Source organism: Tiliqua scincoides, chromosome 3 (assembly GCF_035046505.1).
Source record: "Tiliqua scincoides isolate rTilSci1 chromosome 3, rTilSci1.hap2, whole genome shotgun sequence".
Taxonomy (NCBI): domain Eukaryota; kingdom Metazoa; phylum Chordata; class Lepidosauria; order Squamata; family Scincidae; genus Tiliqua; species Tiliqua scincoides.
Genome location: NC_089823.1, coordinates 79,314,151 through 79,334,774, shown reverse-complemented (window position 1 = coordinate 79,334,774; position 20,624 = coordinate 79,314,151). Strand labels below are relative to the sequence as shown.

General features: G+C 42.2%; 1 protein-coding gene across 3 annotated transcripts in view; it reads right to left on the bottom strand.

The window, feature by feature from the left end:
• The window catches only part of AP1S2 (adaptor related protein complex 1 subunit sigma 2), a 49,453-nt gene extending 30,320 nt beyond the window's left edge, over positions 1 to 19,133 (bottom strand). For all 3 annotated transcript variants that reach the window (XM_066622462.1, XM_066622461.1, XM_066622463.1), the window contains exons 1-2: positions 19,048 to 19,133; positions 14,973 to 15,151 (exon numbers count right to left, since the gene is read on the bottom strand). In XM_066622462.1, the coding sequence (XP_066478559.1) occupies positions 14,973 to 15,151 (179 nt within the window). In that variant the 5' untranslated portion in view covers positions 19,048 to 19,133. The remainder of the gene's footprint in view (positions 1 to 14,972; positions 15,152 to 19,047) is intronic.
• Positions 19,134 to 20,624: the final 1,491 nt, after the last annotated feature.

The following is a 20,624-nucleotide window of genomic DNA, read 5'->3' as shown; positions in this document are numbered from 1 at the left end:
GGGGTGCTGGAGCCCAGCAGACACCTCCGCAAGGCTTCCAAGTCTTACAAAAAAAAAAAATCAGAAGCCACTTCCAGTTTCCTATTGCAAAACCAGAAATGACTTCCAATCTTTTTTTAAAAAAATTTTCAAGTCTTGGGGAGCCATGAGGAGATGTCCATGGGCTGCCTGCACCCTCTGGACCCTGTCGTTGGCTTCAGGTAAGCCAGGAAACTCCCTTCCCCAGCAGCAGCACAATCTTGAAGATCAATTTATTGATACAGTCAAAGACAGCATTAGACAAAACACAGCAACACAAAAGCACCATTGCTTATGTTGCAATATGTAAAAAATGTGGACTAAAAGGAACAAAAATTCCAACATTTAAAGTACACATTCCATACAAAAACAGGAAGACAGAGTAAGAAAGCATTAGAATTTCTCCTCGTTGCCAATAATGCTCTCATGAGTTACACAGACGGCTCCAAGAAACTTGCACTATGGGTTGTAAACCATAGATTGGATCCCATGAGGGGCTTCTTGGCGATCTCTGAGGCAGGCAAACCTGAAAATTTCCTATTCAGAGGGGTAATAATATTTGCACAGGTAAAATGAACAAAACAAGACACACTCAGTTGTTTCTACTTCACCTGAGCCACAGGGCTGGACCTTTTCAAAAATAAGGATCCTTCTACATGCAGTGTTTCTCAAACTGTGGGTCAGGACCCACTAGGTGGGTTGCAAGTCAATTTCAGGTGGGTGCCCATTCATCCCAATATTTTATTTTTAATGTATTAGACTTGATGCTCTCATGGTATGTGACTGCATTTGGGGAAGTGTTACAGACCTGTACTTTTAACAAGGTATTATGTATATTCTTTTAACGTTAGTAAATGGGACTTATTCCTGGGCAAGTGTGGGTACGATTTCAGCCTAGGATTGTTAAAAAACTTTTCCTGTTGGACGATGTCACTTCCAGTCATGACAGCACTTCCGGTGGGTCCTGAAAGATTCTCATTCTAAAAAGTGGGTCCCAGTGATAAATGTGTGAGAACCACTGTTCTATAGCAACCCTCGACTACTCTCAGGGTACTACTGAGCAATCTCCACCTGGCCAAGAAAAAGGCCATCCTGAGCCTCGGTGCTCTAATAGTGCCAGGTAGGTGGCTGGCACAACTTTCTATCTGGCATCCTCCATGGCTAAAAAAATTTGGGGTTCTGCTAATGTCCCCTTGCCGCTTGGTATCAAACAACCTCTGCCTTATAGCCACTCTTGCCTGGTCTGGAGTCATTGTCAAAACAACCTCTGGAGAGAACCCCAGGTACCTCAGCTTCATGTGGACTGCCTTAAGACAGGAAGACTGGAAATTATCTTGGAGTATTAAATGTGTTCAACCCTGGTTATCGAAATTTAAGTTAAGCCAGAAATTGATGGAAGCAAGAAAAACCCTGGCCTCAACTTTTGCAGACCAGAGTCCGAATGCAAACCTGCATTGGAAACATAACTAGACACCTGGAATATAGATCTTAGGAACATAGATTAACTTTGCCCCTTTGGAACACATTCAGAGGAGGGAAGCCCCAGAATTGTCCCATACAGAATTTGGGACAAGGTTTTAGCTTGATATAATTTAATTGCTGGTAGGATGTAACGGCCACCTTTGGTATATAAAAACTTAACTACTGCTCGGGCAGATTTCTGTCCTATCTCAGTCACAGCTCATGATGGGCAGCCCTGGCTCCAGTTGATTGTAACATTACTGCCAGGTATTTGTAGGTAGAAACCTGTTCTATCATATGACCATTAATGCTCCAAACCCTATTCGTGGGTCGCTTGCCAAAGGATAGGACTTGAAATAGAATCCTTTATTGGCATATAAAACAAATCTACAACTATATACATTTGGTCAGCCAGATAACAAATCAACTTCTCAATTACGCAGCTCAGTGAGCTGATATAGGAAAGTTGCCACAATATCTGTTATTTCCACAGAAGAATCAGATAGGAGGTAGCATATTATTGCCACGTCTGTAAGTCCTCCTCTTGTTCTCAGTATAGGATCCAAAAATCTTTGACAGATCTCGGTGTAGAAGGGACAATAAAGAATAGAATGGACAATGGTCTCTACACAACACAGCCCAGCTTTTTAGAATGTGTTATCTTATGAAATTTCTGAAAGAGGATGGTTGACTGGAGCACATTAAATCTAGGCAAGGGAGAAAGCTCTCCTTTTTTTGATAAGTGTGCAGCAAGTAAAGATATGAGGCTACTTGACCATACAATATAGGAATCTCCAGACTTAATGGGGAACATGCTGTGTTTGCCATCCTATAAAGTTCCTGCCTTTCAATGTCAAGAAATCTGCATTTGATGCACTGATATGCTTCTTGATATGGAAGCGAGCCTAAACATTCAAAGACAGACCGATTGAGTTAATTTTCTTTTCCAAAATGGTTATGGCAAGGGGCCAATTAGATTCAAGGAACATCATATAGAGCAAGCTTTGAGGGTCATAGTTGTAATATATGTGCAGTCAATATTTAATGGCCACCAGCCAGGTCCTGGTTTCTAACAATGATTGGCTCGTTTCTAGACATAAGGCTGCATAAGCTATACAATTTGGAAAACCCAAGATTTTTTGCAGAAATTTACCTTGGACAGACTCCAGGGCTTTAACATCCCAATCTAAAGGGGAATTCCATAAAATAATTGGGGAATCACCTTGGCATTAAAGGTCTTCAAGGCTACTGGTAACGTAATAGTTCCCTCTCGCATAGAAAAAGCGAGCGATAGACTGAGAGGTAACATTAGCTGCATTAATTGCCATTTTTCTGTGAATAGCCCAGGAGAGATTATAATGTAAATTTAGACCAAGATATTTAAACTGCTTAACTTCTTCTAATTTGTGTCCATTTAGGGCCCAATCTTATCCAATTTTCCAGTGCTGGTGCTGGTGTGTCAGTGGGGTGTGCGCTGCATCTTGTGGTGGAGGGGCAGTCACTGGGGGCTTCTCAAGGTATGAGTACATGTATTCCTAAACTATGAGGCTACATTGTAGCTACACCAGGGCTGGAAAGTCGGATAAGATTGGGCCCTTAGTTGCCAATTATACAACTTCCACGTTATAGAGAATACAAGTATTTTAGACTTGTCAAAATTCAGCTGTAACTGGTTTTCTGACAAGTACTCCAAACACTTTTTCAAAAGGCGTTTTAAACCCAAACAGGTCTAAGACATTAGTACGGCATCATCCGCATATAGGGGGATCAGTATACTGGCCCATGGTCTGACTTTTTCTGTGAAGGTAATTCTGTCCTTGAATGGCTAGATGAACTGGACACTGACATTTGATCTAGTCTAATTGATATATAAGTCCATGTATTATATGCCATACACTAAATAAAGGAAGATCGGTACCTGAGTGGATCCTAATCTTGGACAGTGCTCATCCACCTCAGTCAGAGAGGGAGTCAGATCATTAATAAATAGAGTAAATAGGGTGGGGGCCAAAACACACCCTTGTTTGACACAACTTTTCTTGTATGGCGCCCTGCAGAGGTACACTTTATTTGGCATGTGATGCTTTGATGGAGTCTCCATATAAAGAATAGTAGTCTCTTGTCCATTTGTAGCTTTTCTAATTTACTCCAAAGTATTTCCCTATCTATGGAATCAAAGGCTGCTTTTAAGTCTAGAAAGCCTGTGTAAAACCTAAATCTTGTCTTTCTAATATATTTCTCAAAAAAGTGTGAAAGAATGGTGCAATGGTCCAGGGTAGATTTACCCTGTTTCAGAAGTGAAAGTGGTGGGGCTTGTTAGCAGGAATGATGAGTCTGCTTATAGGAAGGAGGTACAGGAGTTGTTATTGTGGTGCAAAGAAAATAATCTCTCACTTAACACAAAAAAAACTAAAGAACTTATAATTGACTTCTGGAAAAAGAAGGATGTATACACACCATTATATATAAATGGTGAGGAGGTGGAGAGGGTTGCAAGTTTCAAATTCCTAGGTATTTACATCATGGAGGACCTCTCACAGACTATTAATACCAGCATGTTGATAAAAAAGACACAAAAGTGGCTATATTTTCTGAGAAGGCTTGGGAAATTAAATTTGTCACAGTAGCTGCTTGTGTCCTATTATCATTGCACTATTGAGAATGTCCTAACTTATGGTATTTTGGTGTGGTATGGAAACTGCTCTGTAGGGGACAAAAAAAGCTCTGCAAAGAATTATTAAGATTGCGCAGAACATCTTCATCTACCAGCTTTGCAGGGCACCTTGACATCTCATGTCTGCAGAAGTCATACAGTATTCTTAGAGACTCCTTCCATCCGGCTTATACGTTTTTTGAACTGTTGCCTTCAGGTAGATGATACAGAACTATTAGAGCACGCACCACATGGTTCTTGAACAGTTTTTATCCTACAGCTATAATTACATTGAATAAGGAACTTAAAATTACTACCAAAGAGGTGAGATAGTTGTTATCATGCTCCTGGGCAATATGGTCTTGTTAATATTGTTTTTATGTTATATGAAGTATGTTGTATAGAATGTGTGGGTGAGTGTGCAGAGTGTGACTGATGTGATTGTTGTATATAGTTATTTATGTTTGTATCTCAAAGGTGCATCGATTTCGTTGTGCTGCAGCACAATGACAATAAAGTAATCGTGCTCCACTTTTGCTTTAGTGGAAGCAGGACGCGATCACTCCACTTTTGCTTTCAAAGCTGCGGGGAGCCCTGCAGAATGTCACGCAGCACAGTGGCGTAGCTAAGGGGGTGCAGGGGGTAGCAGCTGCACCGGGCATCAAGCTTTAGAGGGGCCACAAGCTGAACTTGACAGTAGTGACCAAAATTGTGAAAATCTTGGTATGTATGAATAATACCATCATGTTATATATCATTGGAAAGGTAATTTAATGCAGAGTGCAATGAAACAAATTGCACTAGAATATCTGTATTCTACCAAAAGTTGTGGTCAATTAACCAGAAAATGAAAACACAACTGTCTTGTGGAACAAGTCGATTTGCTTAACTCCAAACCGACCTATAAGACTGATTGTTCTGAGTGCCAATGAGATGTTATTATGATGCAGCATGGAACCAATAACTTTTCATTTATTTACTTAATTAATTAAATTTGATTTTTTTTCATGTGAGGGGGCTACAAAATCTTATTTGACCCTGGGTAGCAGATAGATGCCTTAGCTATGCCACTGACCAAGAAAATACAACTGACTGGGGGAAGGAGGCAGAGCAAGTGGGTGGTAAGCAGCTGGGGGGAGGAGGTGGGATCCTCCCAATTTTCACTTTTTAAAAATCCCGGGCGTGATATCACTTCCGGTTGTGACATCACTTCCAGGGCAACATTTTGAGCATGGCACCGGGCTACATGATCATTAGCTACACCACTGACGCAGTGCTCCCCGCAAGCCCGGGAGGCTGCAGGAGGCTCGGGTAGGAGTACCCAAGCCCCTACAGCCCCTTGAAGGGCGCGATCCTGGGATCACACCGCTTCCTCTTCCCTGCCTCCTGGCTGCTCCCACCCGTTAAGGGGAAACAGGCCAGGGCTCAGAGGCTGGGGCGTCACAACACCCCAGTCTGAAAAGCCCTGGCTTAAGCCAACCATCAGGGGCAATGACAAATCTGGACTAGACACACGGCAGGAATCATTCACAATAGCCCAGAATTGTTTAGAGTTCTTTTGGGAAATTGCTTGCAGTAGTCTTTCCCATTGTTCATTAATGAACTCTATTCTTTTCCTCTTGACAAGCTGACTCAGTTGGTTTTTTAAGGTGAAATAATGTGATGGAAGTCTTGTCATTTGGGAATCCTTATAGTTACAATAGCAATCACACAACCGTACTTTAAGATTCTTATACTCCCTATCAAACCAGGGATCACTGGAGTTCCCCCCCCCCCTTCTGTTTCTCACCTGGAAACCGCTGCTAAGGTCTGATAGAATATATGATACTAATCCTTCATACATTTTGAGCTATATAGAGGAGTCATTTGTATTAATAAGAGGGGATCTAAAATCCAGACATACCTCTCCCTTGAATAAATGGTGACTTCTGTTCATTATCCTCCGATATAATTTTTTGCACGGGATCATGAACATAATCATAATCCAAATCAGGGGGAGTTCTGTCCAGAGATGAATTAATATCCACTGAGACCATGATGGGGAGGGGATCACTAAATACATAATCCCCAATTGTAAAATCTTTAATATAGGGCCTAAAAGCAGGTGATATCAAAACACATTCAATCACACTGGACCCCTTGTGGGAAATATATGTAAATTCCCCAGAATCAGCAAAGGTAGTCAAGCCATTTAGCCAGATTTTGTTAAGCTGAACACAAAATCTAAGCAAAGGCCAGCAGCATTTAGAGTTTGATCTTTGGAATGTCTCTGAAGTAAGAAGGAAGTGTCAAGTAAAATATCTTGATCGATACCAAGGGCTTTTTGGAAAACTAATTCATTGCCTCCTGCCACTCTAGAATTGAAATCTCAAAGAATAATCACCTGGATTGATGGATATTCTCTTTCTAAGGTTTCTACAAAGCTAGAAATACGACTCCACTGCTGGGCAAGTAGTTGACTATAAGAACAAACCAGGATATAAACATTAACTACAGTATGAGCAGTATTATGAAAAGCTATTTGTGTTGTTTGTAACTTACAGGAACCACTAGACATAGTTAGTGGTCTTGAATCAAGATTTTCTGCCACTAGTGCAGCCAAATCTGCAATGGGTCGGCCTTTCTGACTAGCTTTGTAAGCAGGAAGAGAAAAAGATTTATAGCCATTAATGCAAACTGAGTCCAGTGACCAAGTTTCCTGTAGAAGAATGATGTCAAAACTTTTCCGATAATGCAAGCAATCCACATCTTTAGCTTTTCCTCTCCATCCAGCTATATTCCAAGATATAATTTTTACTGTTGAGAGGGGAGGGGGGTTTATAGACAAGGTTGCAAGTCAATCTACTGAAGCCAATTGATCCACTCCCCTATGGTCCTCAAGGTATACACTTCCATTTCTGTTGTAGCCTGCTTTGGAACCAGGGCTCTGAGGAGCAGACCACTGAGATGTATTGGCCTGGGGATCCATTAAGTTATCCTGCAGAGAATGCCATGAACATCTGCCTGCACTGTAATCTCCTTTAATTTATGCAGTTCTGCTGTGTCATCTTTGGCCGGTGGAAAACTCTTATATTGTAGTTGTTCATGAGAATCTTCCTCCAGATTGCTGAGGAGTTCATTTCTTACTTTGTCCAGACTTTTTATAACCCTTACTTGTTCTTCCACAGTTAAACTTTTAAAGGTGGTGATAGCTCCTTCCACAATTTCATCCTCATCTATGTACAGCTGCATCAACAGGTTGTTGACTGGCACCTTGCTCTCAGCAGTATTGCAGCCTTCCGTACCTTAGTCCTTACATGCCAGAGAAGGCATAGAGTCCTGGGAGTCTTCTGGTTCTTCCTTGTCTCTCCCAGTAGGGGTGATATATCCATACCCTCGAAATGGCTTGGACAGTAGCCTCTGTGGAGTGAGCCCTGGTCTTGAGCTTTGCCAGAGATTTTTCAAGAGAGAGTGTTATCTCTTCCAATTCAGCTGCAGCAGTTTGGAAAGCATTTCCCAAAGCAGCCCCATTATTCAGGCTGTCCTGACAGTTATCCACTTGGCTCACCTGTAGTTCATTAGCAGCATGGGTCATTGGCTGCGTGCCAGCTCTCTTTGGCCTTGTTGTCGGGCTGATAACAGCTGGAGGCTATTGAGGTAAGCGTTTGGAAGACAGCAATGGTATCTGGTATGTATCTGTGAAGATTCTCTTTGCTGTTATTTCAAAAGAACTCAGAAAGCCCCACATTCCTAGGAGCATCAGAGGGATGGTCGGGCTTTCAAATTCCAGCATCAGTTTGGTTATGTAACAGGGCACAACTAGTCTTTGAAAATGTTTTCAATCAATCCATCTACCTTCCAATCTAACAAGGCTTGCCAGCAAATCCAGTATTTTAGATTTACTTCCCTATTTTCCATGGTTTCAAACCAAGGAAGTGATTTGACGCCAAGACTGATTTGTTTCACTAGGAGACTGCAAGAGGTAGTTATATTTCCCCTGCTCTCCATCTCCCCTCCACCCCTCCTGGAAAGTTTGGCACTTGTACTCCTGTTCCTTAGGTGTGCCTGATGTTGCAGAGAATTGGAGTCTACAACACTGGAGTCCGTAAGATATTTGTTAAATGACTCCTGAAGAGTCATCGACCCAATGTGCAGCGACAGTAAAGAAGGTCAATTCTATGCTTGGGATCATTAGAAAAGGTATTGAGAACAAAACGGCTAATATTATAATGCCATTGTACAAATCGATGGTAAGGCCACACCTGGAGTACTGTGTCCAGTTCTGGTTGCCGCATCTCAAAAAAGACATAGTGGAAATGGAAAAGGTGCAAAAGAGAGCAACTAAGATGATTACTGGGCTGGGGCACCTTCCTTATGAGGAAAGGCTACGGCGTTTGGGCCTCTTCAGCCTAGAAAAGAGGCGCCTGAGGGGGGACATGATTGAGACATACAAAATTATGCAGGAATGGACAGAGTGGATAGAGAGATGCACTTTACACTCTCACAAAACAACAGAACCAGGGGACATCCACTAAAATTGAGTGTTGGGAGAATTAGAACAGACAAAAGAAAAGAAAACCAGTGTGTGGTTGGTCAGTGGAACTCCTTGTCACAGGATGTGGTGATGACATCTGGCCTAGATGCCTTTAAAAGGGAATTGGACAAGTTTCTGGAGGAAAAATCCATTATGGGTTACAAGCCATGATGTATATGTGCAACCTCCTGATTTTAGAAATGGGCTATGTCAGATGGAAGGCAGGGCACCAGGAGGAGGTCTCTTGTTATCTGGTGTGCTCCCTGGGGCATTTGGTGGGCTGCTGCGAGATACAGGAAGCAGGATTAGATGGGCCTATGGCCTGATCCAGTGGGGTTGTTCTTATGTTCTTAAGAGAGTTAAATGACTTCTGGAGGGTATAAACTTGAGAAGCTAAACAATTTCTTGAAAGAAAATTAGAACCGTCCTCCCAGTTAATATGCTCTGTTCCGCATTAAAGTCAATAGGAGATTATCAGAAAACATACCCTCCTTCTGGTTCAGCTGTTTATCTATGTCAACTATATCTTCTTGAAGGCAATCAGTAGGAGTAGGAGTAGCTTTTGTTTTCTTTGTCCAGAGGCAGGGTGAGGTTGAAGTTGATACACTGTGTCTTTGAACTTGCAGAGAGCTTCCAAAGGCTGATATAACGGAGTTCTCACATAAATCACCATTTTCCTCCACAGCTGCTGAAGGTACTGGTTCTAATGCTGCAAATTTATTTCTAGAGATATCGTTTGAGGTTTCCACCACAGTCGCAGCCCAGCATGATAACTCATCCAAACGTAGTTGTTTGGCTGCTTTTATCAGTGAGACCCGACCCGAAGTGGCTCTTTCCCATTCTTCCTTATCTGTTTGTGTTTAAAGCCGTCTGTTAGAATCCAAAGCAAACCTCAGCTCGTCAGTCATAAAATCCAATAAAAACAGCAGATCCCAAAAGGGAAGTCCTTGTCAGAGAAGAATAATATAATAGCCAGAGAGGTCCAGAATCTGGCAGCTGGGTAATATTTTTAGGAGCACTCCGAGTGTTAGAGCTGTTAGCTGGCAGCCATCTTGTATCCTTTCAAGGATAGGACTTTTGTTTTCTGGTAATTAAGTACCAACTGGTTTTCATCACAAAAAAAGACTAACAGCCCAATCCTGAGCTTCCCTGGGGTGCAAAACCCAGTGGCTCCACAAAGGGCTCCCACCAGATCCAGAGCCTCCCGCGCTACCTCGGGAGGCTCCTCAGGAGAAGGGGACATTCGTCCCCTTCCCCCGAGTAAGGGAAGCAGTCCCACAATGGGACTACTCACTCTAGTGGCAACTTTTTGGTCACCGTTAAAGGGAAGGCGCTCGTGTAGCGTGTGCAACCTGGATCCTGCAGAGCCCGGCTTCGCGGATCCACCTCTCCCCCGCACCAACACACCTTCCCCACACCCCCAGCCACGCCTCCGCTAAGCCCCCAGACACGCGCCCATTTCCTGTTCCACAGCCCAGCTGACAGACACCGCCAAGCCACGGAACGTGGGCACCCGATGCACGCTGGCTCAGCGCCAGCCGGAGCTGATCCAGCTCCAGTGGGAGACCGGCAGTAAGTCCCGCAAGCGTGCCTTATGGCATGCTTCTGACTGTGGTCCGCACCGCGGAGGCGGGGCACAGACCACAGGATTGGGCTCTAAGGACACAATCCTAACCCCCTTATGTCAGTGCTTTCCAGCATTAGCATAGTGGTGCCAATGGGACATGTGCTGCATCCTGCAGTTGGGTGTCACTCACAGAGGCCTCCTCCAAGTAAGGGAATGTTTGTTCCCTTACCTCAGAGCTGCATTGTCCTTATGTCAGTGGTGGAAACCACTGACATAAGAGATTAGGATTGCACCCTAAATTTCTTTAGGGCCTTTCTAAGTCCTGCTGAGGTTCTTGAAAGAATAACTGTGTCATCAGCATATAATAGCACATGTATCTTATGATTGGCGAAGGATGAAAATCAGGAGCATTCAAAAACTCCACTAGACGGGTTATATAGATGTTAAACTGGACAGATGTTAAGACGCATTCCTGTTTTACCCCTTTACAAGTTGGAATACGATCCAAGAGGTGCCTGTTCTTAGTACATTTTACCATAAGGTATGTATTGGAGTAGAGGGCAAGTATCAAAAACAATAATTACTGTCAATAGACAAGCTGTCTAGTTTTTCCCCACAGCTTTGTCTTGGAGATAGACTCAAGGGCAGATTTTAAGTCAATAAATGCTGCATACAGGAAGCCAGATCCTGGGGATCGTGTTGGTGCAATCCCCTCGCAAGCACTTAGGTGGTTCCCTCCTCCTAAGGGAGGACTTTGTGAACCCTACCTTATATCATAAACCATGAAAATTGTGAACCACTGCCTTATATCATAAGGCAGTGTTTTGCAAACTGTAGGTTGGGACCCATTAGGTGGATTGGGAGCCAATTTCAGGTAGGTCCCCATTCATTTCAATATTTTATTTTTAATATATTAGACTTGATGCTACCATGGGATGTGACTGCACTTGAGAAAATATTAGACCTGTACTTTGAACAAGCTACTATGTATGTTCTTTTAACAATGATAATAAATGGAACATACACCTGGGTAAATGTGGATAGGATTGCAGACTAGGATAGTTAAAAATGTTCCTGCTTGATGATGTCACTTTTGGTCATGACATCACTTCCAGTGGGTCCTGACAGATTCTCATTCTAAAAAGTAGGTTCCTGCGCTAAATGTGTGAGAACCACTGTCATAAGGAATCACTATAGCTTTGAATAATCATGAAGCAAGAGATATGTCTTTCACCACATTTAGTTGCAAACTGTAAATAACTTACATTTTGCCCATTTTTTTCCATGGGTTTTTCATCTTCTTCTTTAGGACCCACATTCACAAAAATATGTAGAAGCATAGCACAAAAACAGATATATTGTAAAAGCAAGCACCTAATGCATGGGCCTTGAAAGTGTGGGGATTTGTTACCCATTAAGTGTACATCTCACATAGCCTCACACCAAAAACCTTGGAACACATAAATAGGCATGATCTTAATATGTGTGATAGGGATAACTGAAAATTCATATAACAGACATATGGATAGCAGGGGAAAGTGATAGCAGGGAAAAAGCAACGCTTTCCTCATAGTAAAACAGAGCTTCACCATAAAGCCAGAAAACCAAGAGACCAAAGAACACAGCAGTGCCCTTAAACTGCAATTCTAACTGGATTGAAAACAATTTTATTTGTCTTTTTCTTCTGAATAGCTGGCAAAATAGCCAAGAATCGTTTGTAAGAAATCCTTACAGCACCATCTTATACATGCTTATTTATTAGTCCCGCTGCATTCAGTGGAGCTATTTCCTAGGGAAGTTTGCAAAGGATTGCAGCTTTAGTTGCTTTACAAAATTACACTTCCAGGCTTGTTTTACAACCTTAAAGAAACAGACCTAAAAATTTAAATTCAAAGTTGATGGATAAAATATTGATGTTGTACCTAATAGCTACGCACCGGTACATCACAAATGCTGCTGGCCTCTCCGAAATTTAACTGTTCTTCAGGAAGTTGCCAGCTCCACTAAGAATGTAACAAACATCCCCCAAGGCTCATAATTCTGGATTCCTTCAGATGTACCCAATATGAAAAGATAATCTCCCTCTGCTCGAATGCCTTGCACAACTGCAATGTCAATTGCAGCAGGATGTACGTGAAATGTTCATTGCAAAAATTCCAAATCTTGCTCTTCATTATAGCCAACAAAAAATATACCAGCAAATATAAGCCCCAAAGCTTGTCACTTAAATATTAGTAATAAAAGTGAAGCATTAACATGCGCACAAGAGGCTTAGGCAGTTTGAAAACCAAGCTACCTGTGTATTACTAGCCTCTTTCTTACATTTTGTAACCATGGAATTAGTCCACAGTTACACTGTACTCAGGAAGAAATCCTCCTCATGATTAATGCTAAATGCCTGGTCACAAGGATCTCTCCCCAGCTACAGTGTTTTCCTATACAGTCAAACACTGTTAATGGTGTGGGCAAGGATTCATAGCATGGCACTGGGGCTTGCCAGCATACTCCTGACAGAATTTGTAACCATGGAAACTCACCAGTTACAAATGTCTGAATAGGACTACTACCTCAGTTTCTAGTTTGTTTTTTAAAATACAAGGTTCTAGCTGTCACTGTCATAAAATATCTTAGGAAGGTCTTACTGGCAAAAATGACAGTGCACATGGTCACAGATATTTTTGTAAAATAGCACATTAATCAGCAAGAATTCTCTGCTTCCGAGTTCCAAGGACAAAAAATAATAAACCATAAAAGACAGTTGAGTAACAAATTTCTTCTAAATCTGATCTTCAGAAAGTTATAATGTAGCTTTTTGGTTATACATTTGGAAGGGGACAAGACTGAAAGAACTGTGGTGCTATTGCCGTGGGAATTTTTGGTTGTTGCCTTTTGGTGATATTGCTATGTTTTTATTATGAAATGCATGCAAACAACTGCATGGCTAGGTAGCACTCAAGGGCTAATTGCATTAGTGTTACTGCTTCCCCCATACTGCATAGGGAACCTCTTTTGAAACCAAGAGCCTATGGTTTTATTCTTGTTGTTAACCACTTTGGATTGTCTGCCAACAAGATCTACATTATTATTATTTTATTAATTTATACCCCGCCTTTTTGCCCAACGGGCACACAAGGCGGCTTACACACATTTTAAAAATACAACATTAAAAACAATCATTAAAAACAATTTACAATAATTAAAAAAAATCTAAAAACAAACAAGCTCCGTGGATTTTCATATAAAAAGCAATAAAATATAAATAAATAAAAAGGTATACATACACTCACATACACAGCAGGTAAACATGAGAAAAGTTGGGGCCAAGAAGACCCACAGATAACAAAGTATTGAAGAGGACTGGTTAGGAGAGTGTTTTCAGAATGGCTATTATTATTATTATTATTAACAACAGTATTTATATACCGCTTTTCAACAAAAGTTCACAAAGCGAACTTACAGAGAAAAAACAAATAACTAATGGAAGGGATAACTAAATAACTAACTATTCACACCTTTATCTCTATATTATTTTATGCAACAAGTGGAGTTGCTCCTGAAGACAGTCCTGAGGGAGCTGCTCCTCAAGACAGTCCTGAGGTTACAACTGCTGGACAACATGGTAGACCTAACCTTTGAGGGGTGGGTTACAGGAGCATAGAACTCCAGCACAGTACTCTATTCTTTGCACATAAATCAGAAAAGCAAACTGAAACTGAAAAGCAAAGTGGAAAGCTCATAAGTTAGGAAGGAGTTCTTTAATCAGCACTTTTATTGGGAAGTAACCATTTAATAAATATTCATAATTAGAGGTGGGAGAATTTTTGGGGGGTGGATTTCAGAGTTTTCCAAAGTTAGGAGTGCAGAAAGCAGTGTTATGCATTTTTATTCAAAATGGAAGTAAATACCAAGTAGGTTTCTGATTTCTCACGTCAGAACTGAGCCATAGACTACATGGAAAGTAAAAATACAGGTCACTAGTTAATCCGGAAGCAGGTAATCTCCTGTGACCCTGAATATTCTAAACGGTTAAGTGGCTGAGTCAGGATGATAAAAAACAATTCCTCACAGACTCTTGTTGGGACAAGCCTCATCAGATCAATATCTCAATAACCCATAACTACAGTAAATTTTGCCTTTACCTCTACTAGATAATAGATTTGAAGGGCACAATGTTTCCAGCCCTGAGAGATTTATGAATGGATTTAGTACAAGCAGTACTTGATCTCTTTACATATAAAGCAAAGTTACTTTCATTATATTAGCAAGAACAGCTTTCATTCAATGCATTAGTACAGTCAGTATAACACTTCATAGCTGTTCACACTCCAAAAGGCTGGAAGAATAAAGCAGTGCACTTGTGAAATCTCTCTGAACATGACTGCGTCCTAGTTTACATAAATTAAATAAGATAAAGTTTAAACATTCAGGCACATTAGACAGTCCCCACATTGTTTTGAAAACAGTATGCCTTATTTATTGTAAACAGCCAAGTACAGAACTATTTTATTAAAGTATAAAATAATCTAATCTAATCTTTTCATCAGCACATTTCTAAATGCAATTATAGCATTCTAGACATGAATAATTCCTGCCATGCTACTATTACATTTGAGGGAAACCTTACAAGACATGCTTGTTCAGAAATGTTAAGGGACAAAACAATTTATCCAGAAACAGTAAGGGAGAAAATAGTTATTTCCATAATTTGATATTACTGCAATAACTGTATAGCAATTATAAGCTTTAAGAGGCAACACAACCTTTTGTAGACAATCTTCAGGTCTCTCCACTCCAGAAAGCTGCACATTTTCGGTTTACGGGCTAAGACTGTTTGGACAAGTTCTCTTGTGATTTTCTTCTTTTCTTTGTCAGACAACGGGACATACCACTTCTGAAGTCTCAGCTTCCCCTGACGACTAAAAAGCAACATAAACTGCATCTGTTGAGTTAAATAAAACCACAGTTGATGTCAGTCCTTCAGCCACATTGTGTGAACTGTGCTTTAAGTCAGAGAAAGCTTTCCAACATAAAGACCACTGGTCTTTTCCATCAATTAAATTTTAAAGCCAGCAGTAGTGAATACATTTCAAGGATTCAACACACACACATGATATTTCAGGAAGGATAAATTAGCACCCCTTTTTAAAGGGATACTTCTACACTGAGAATGCAAGTCACAGTAATAATGGATATCAGCACCGAGCTTAGCTAAAATGATTTACTAAAAGCTTACCGTAATCTGAGTGAAACTTAAACCACAAATGTAAAGTATATTCTTGGCAGTTAATCATAGTACATTATGTACTGTCATCCTCTCACTGAAGAGAAAGGTAGCACAATACTAGGAGTTAGTACCTCACGTTAGTATGCCACCATTACTCCTGTTTCATTGGGAAACATTTCTGGAAACCACAGCATAGTAAAATTGCGTAACGAAAAAGTTTCATAGCTCTAAACTCCATTCTAAAGCAGGCGTGCGCCGCTTAATGACGGACTGCATATATGACGGTCAAAGCACAATAAAGATGCTCTTAATGAGGCAATTGCATCTCCCATAGACTGCAGCAGGGTGTCTGTTTACACAACAGAGAGGCTCTTAATGTGAAGAAGAGGCAATCTCCAGTAGCCTGTGTAGCCAGCTAGTGTGTTTACACAACAAAGGCAATAGACTGGACTGTCACTTAATGACCCAATCACATAACAGGGATAGGAGAATGAATCCCTGTCATTAAGTGGCACACACCTGTATTCAGTTCTTACAACCTAATTATGCTGGTGAAGTACATAAAAAATACTTATATGGCATACCATATGCACTAGAGCAGCAGTTCTTAAACTTTTTACTGTTGCAACTCACTTTGTCAATATAGCAACCGTATCACATCCCAGAATGCCTTGTGGTTGCTGGTTCACACCCCAGAATACAAGGCCACATGACATTCTGAGGCATGATGTGGCCAACAAACTGGGTCACACGCCAGGGCTATCCAGAAGCTGCAAGAGATTCTGGAACATGACATGGAGCTCCATATTTCAGTGCTTTGAAAGGAAGTGTCTAGACCTTAGGGTTGCAAACAAAAATGTAAGAGTAGTACTGGCATTGCTTACAATTGAAGGAGGTGTAGCCACAGCTTTGTAATCCCATTCCTTTTTAGGATATATTTAAAAGATACAAGATACATAGTAAAGTACCATGGATGGAGCTACACAACCTGAAATGGCCCTATAGGAACAGACTGCGGCTTCAAGTTATACTTTTACTTGAGCTAGTTTTCTTTCAGAAGTCTTTGTCAATTCTCTTATTGGATCAATTTAAGAACATAAGTTCCTATTTTCTCTTAACTTTGAAGCTACGGAAAGGACAAATCAGACAAGAAATTTTTTGCTCATCTCAATCTCACTATGGTAGGTTTCACAGCTTCGCACTATAAATAAAAAAGAAAAATTTGATGCCAATTCCATTTCCACTTTTCAAAAACGTAGAGGAAGAACACAACCATGGCAGACCTACATAATGCCTGAATCTGAATTAGGCAATAGATTCTTTAAAATGTTGTCATCGCCATCCCCCCACCTTGCTTATTTTGCCAAGAATTTCTCGTTTTACCACCCATTTTAAAGCATCATAGTACAAAGGTCCTCCTTTAAGCCATTTCTGCCCAACATTGCATATACGCAACAGGGATCAAACGTGTACACTTGTGGGCTGGGCATAAATGGGTTTTAATACCACCAGCTTTACTATGAGTGAAAGACGATCAACCAAATCGTCTTTCACTCATAGAAAAAGAAGTTGCTAAGAGTGAGAATACATCTTATCCAAATGTATACAAACCAACACCATCTATTTCAGATGATCCCAGGATTTTAATTAGTTAAAAAAACTAACTTCCTGTGAAAGGCAAAGACAATGAGTTCTCTAAACTTAGAGCAAAGCAAGGAACAAATACTCACTAAGCATTTTAAAAAGACACAGAACATGGACAAAACTAATTCTTATATGCAAATATAAGGGAAGAGAAACTTTCAGAAAGTCAGATTTCTTCTCTTTGACATGAAGTTAAATACATACCATTGCTAAGCAAGTCAAAGATGTGTGTGGTTCAGGGCCTACAATTTCATCTTCCTCACAGAAGGGCTTACTTTTTTTCTTTTCTCACACTGTGAAAGGTTTTAAAACCCTGAGAGACAGTGACAAGAGTGTATTCAAAAGGTCTCTTACCCACCCTCCCTTTAAATACATTTAGAGTAGCAATTATATAGCAGAGCCAGAGCAGGCTAGACAGATAAATATGGTAATTTATTACCACCCAAGAAACATTTCTCAAGCTGGAAATGCTGGTATTTCACTTCAGTTTATCATGCAGCAGAGACACTCCGTGTGCTGAAGTTGAGATTTGCTTGATGTGAGAGCACAGGAGGAGAGAGATAAGTGAAGGGGAAAAAAGTTGTCCCAGAAATGTCTCCAGTTCAGAGCAAAACAGAACCTCCCTAGAGGAAGGCAGTGATACAAGTGTGAGAAATAAAAAAACAAAACTTCCCACAGTTATGGACAGGATCCAGTTCAGTCAATGAACTGCCTTCCCACAGTTAAGTCCTGTGCATAAGCCAAAGGTGCAGGATTACAAGACAAAAATTTGAAATGCATTTTCAGTTGCAAATCTCCTTCAGAAAAAGTTTGAAGACCCACCACTTTCTGACAAGCTAACCCCAAACATTCCCCAATACCATTTCCAAAAACTGAAAAATATAGAACAAAACACTGTGGCCTTGTGCTTTTGTACATGCAGAAGCATGATTCTTTGGAATAGATACTTACAAATACTCCCATTCCACTCACAAGAATGCCATGCAAGAATTGGGGGGGGAGGGAAGAGAGAGGGAGCAAGCACCACTTTTGGTAACTTGCAGCTAGGAAAACTAAAGTTAAGGCCATTTCTGCCAAATGTTGTATATATGCAACAAGAACCAAGTGTGTACAGCTTTGTCAGGTAAAAATGGGTTTAAAAAAAAAGGAGCAAAAGTGTGTTAAGAGAGCTACCCCATTCACCCCACTGTCTGTGCATCCTACTTTCAGGGAGATTTGCACTCAGTGCCCACTCCACACCTCCAGTTTAAAAAGCAAGAGGGACCAAAATGAACAAGGGGGGGGGGGAAGAGAACAGGTATTATTTGTTTTTTTTAAGAAGCAGGAGAGACTCCCAAAGGATTTTTATGCTCATTCATAAGAGCATCAACAACAGGATATGGGACCAGCGTGGTCACCCCCTCACACTCAAAAGGGGTCATGGGTGACAGGAGCATCCACCCAGCCCAGAATGGGGTCTAAAACACACACACACACACACACACACACACACGACTGGGGCCTCACACACACACAGAGCCATCCCTCCAACCTTGGGGATAGACCCTTGACAACTAACTAGTTGTGGTGCCTCCAAGTATATACACACACACACTTTAGTATAGGATTTAAACACACAACATACACTCCTTGGGGATAGACCCTTGACAACTAACTAGCTGTGGTGCCTTCAAGCATACACAAACTCACACTTTATTATGGGCTTTACACACTACCTTGGGGATAGACCCTTGCCAGCTAGCTAGCTGTGGTGCCTGCAACCATACACCAACCCACTTTTATTGTATGCGTGTACACGCAACACGCACGCGCGTCACACACGTGGTGGAGATGGGAAGCCCCGAACACCCCACCGCCACCGCCCCCGCAGTGCCAGTCAGCGCGCGCACGCGCGCGCACACACACACACACGGCGCCTCCAACCGTTAGGCACGCGCGCCCAAGGCCAAACCGCCCGCTTCACTTACCGTTACCCAAGAGGCAGGAGGCGCGCGCGCACACGCAAGGGGCTGGGATGACTTAGAACTCGAGGGGGGGAGGAGAGCAGCGAGCACTGTCTCCCACCCGGACTCGCTACCAGAACAACTGAAGGGAGGGGAGGGGCGGCTCACGGTGAGTAGCCCCGGTGGAAAGTCTTGGGGGCGGGGCTAAGCATGGGGAGGCCCCACCTCTCGACAATCGCGAAACTTCATTCGCTGTCCCTGTCTAAGGAGGGGGAGGAAGCGTCCCTCGAGCAGCCAATCCCTGAGACGGAGAGATGCGAGAGCAGGTGGGAGGAGTAGTAACCGGGGTAGGCAACAACAATCAGGGCGCCGGAGGGGGAGAGGGGCGAGGTGGGCCAATCAGGGCATCGGGTGCACGGCGGAGGGAACGCCCTCTCCTTGCTCCTCGAGGCACAAACCGGTATAGGACGCCTATAAAGAGGTGTACGGAGTGCGCATGCGCAGCAGCGGTGGTTGGTTGGTTATTGATGGTCGAATTCCCGCTTGTCATCGCTTGACAAGACTATTCTGTTTGCCTCTCCCGCCTTCCTTCTCCTCCCCCTCCCCTCTTTGGCGCTGCGTCTGAACGCAGCAGACTGCTGATCCAGGGCAGAGATCCAGGGCATGATCGTGTGTATGTTCCTAGAACACGGGTCTTGGGAGTCCCACAGTGATCGCTTCAAGGATGCCCACCTATAGGCATTGTATACATTGTAACCTATTGACATTACTTCTGCTTGCTGCATCCCACAGCACTGTACTTACTGCCAGAATAGCATATGGAATGGATGGGAGGAGTAGAAGAAGAGGGTCAGAGAAGCAATCCTAAGCACACTTAGGCTACTCCTGGGAGTAAGCCCCATTGACTGTTCATAGGATTGGACTCTCAGAGCGCAATCCTAACCCACTTTCCAGCACCGACATAAGGGCAATGCAGCTCCAAGGTAAGGGAACAGACGTTCTCTTACCCGGAGAAGGCCTCTGTGACTGTCCCTCTACCACAGGATGCAGCTCATGCCCCATTGGCACAACTATGTCAGTGTGGGAAAGCTGGTTAGAATTTGGGACTTAGGGCACAATCCTAAGCAGGTCTGCTCAGAAGTAAGTCCTATTGTGTTCAATGGGGCTTACTCTCAGGAAAGTGTGGTTAGGACTGCAGCCTTACAGTACTTAGTGAGACTAAGCTACTAAAAATAGTTTCTACAGTACTTAGTGAGAGGGCGCAATTCTAACCCCTTATGTCAGTGGTTTCCAGCACTGACATAAGGGCAATGCAGCTCTGAGGTAAGGGAATAAACATTCCCTTACTTTGAGGAGGCTTCTGTGAGTGACACCCTCACTGCAGGATGCAGCACATGTCCCATTGGAAAGCACTGGAAAGCAATGACATAAGGAGTTAGGATTGTGCCCTTATTCATGTCCTGAGTTTTTCCATGTTTTTGTGCCGTAGCTGAACTTCCAACATCAAGGAAAACATTGTCAAGTCACTAACTGTGGCTAATTTGAGCCACTAGCTATAAATGGCTTGTCCCTTCTCAGTACCAATAAACAATCCTTGGGAA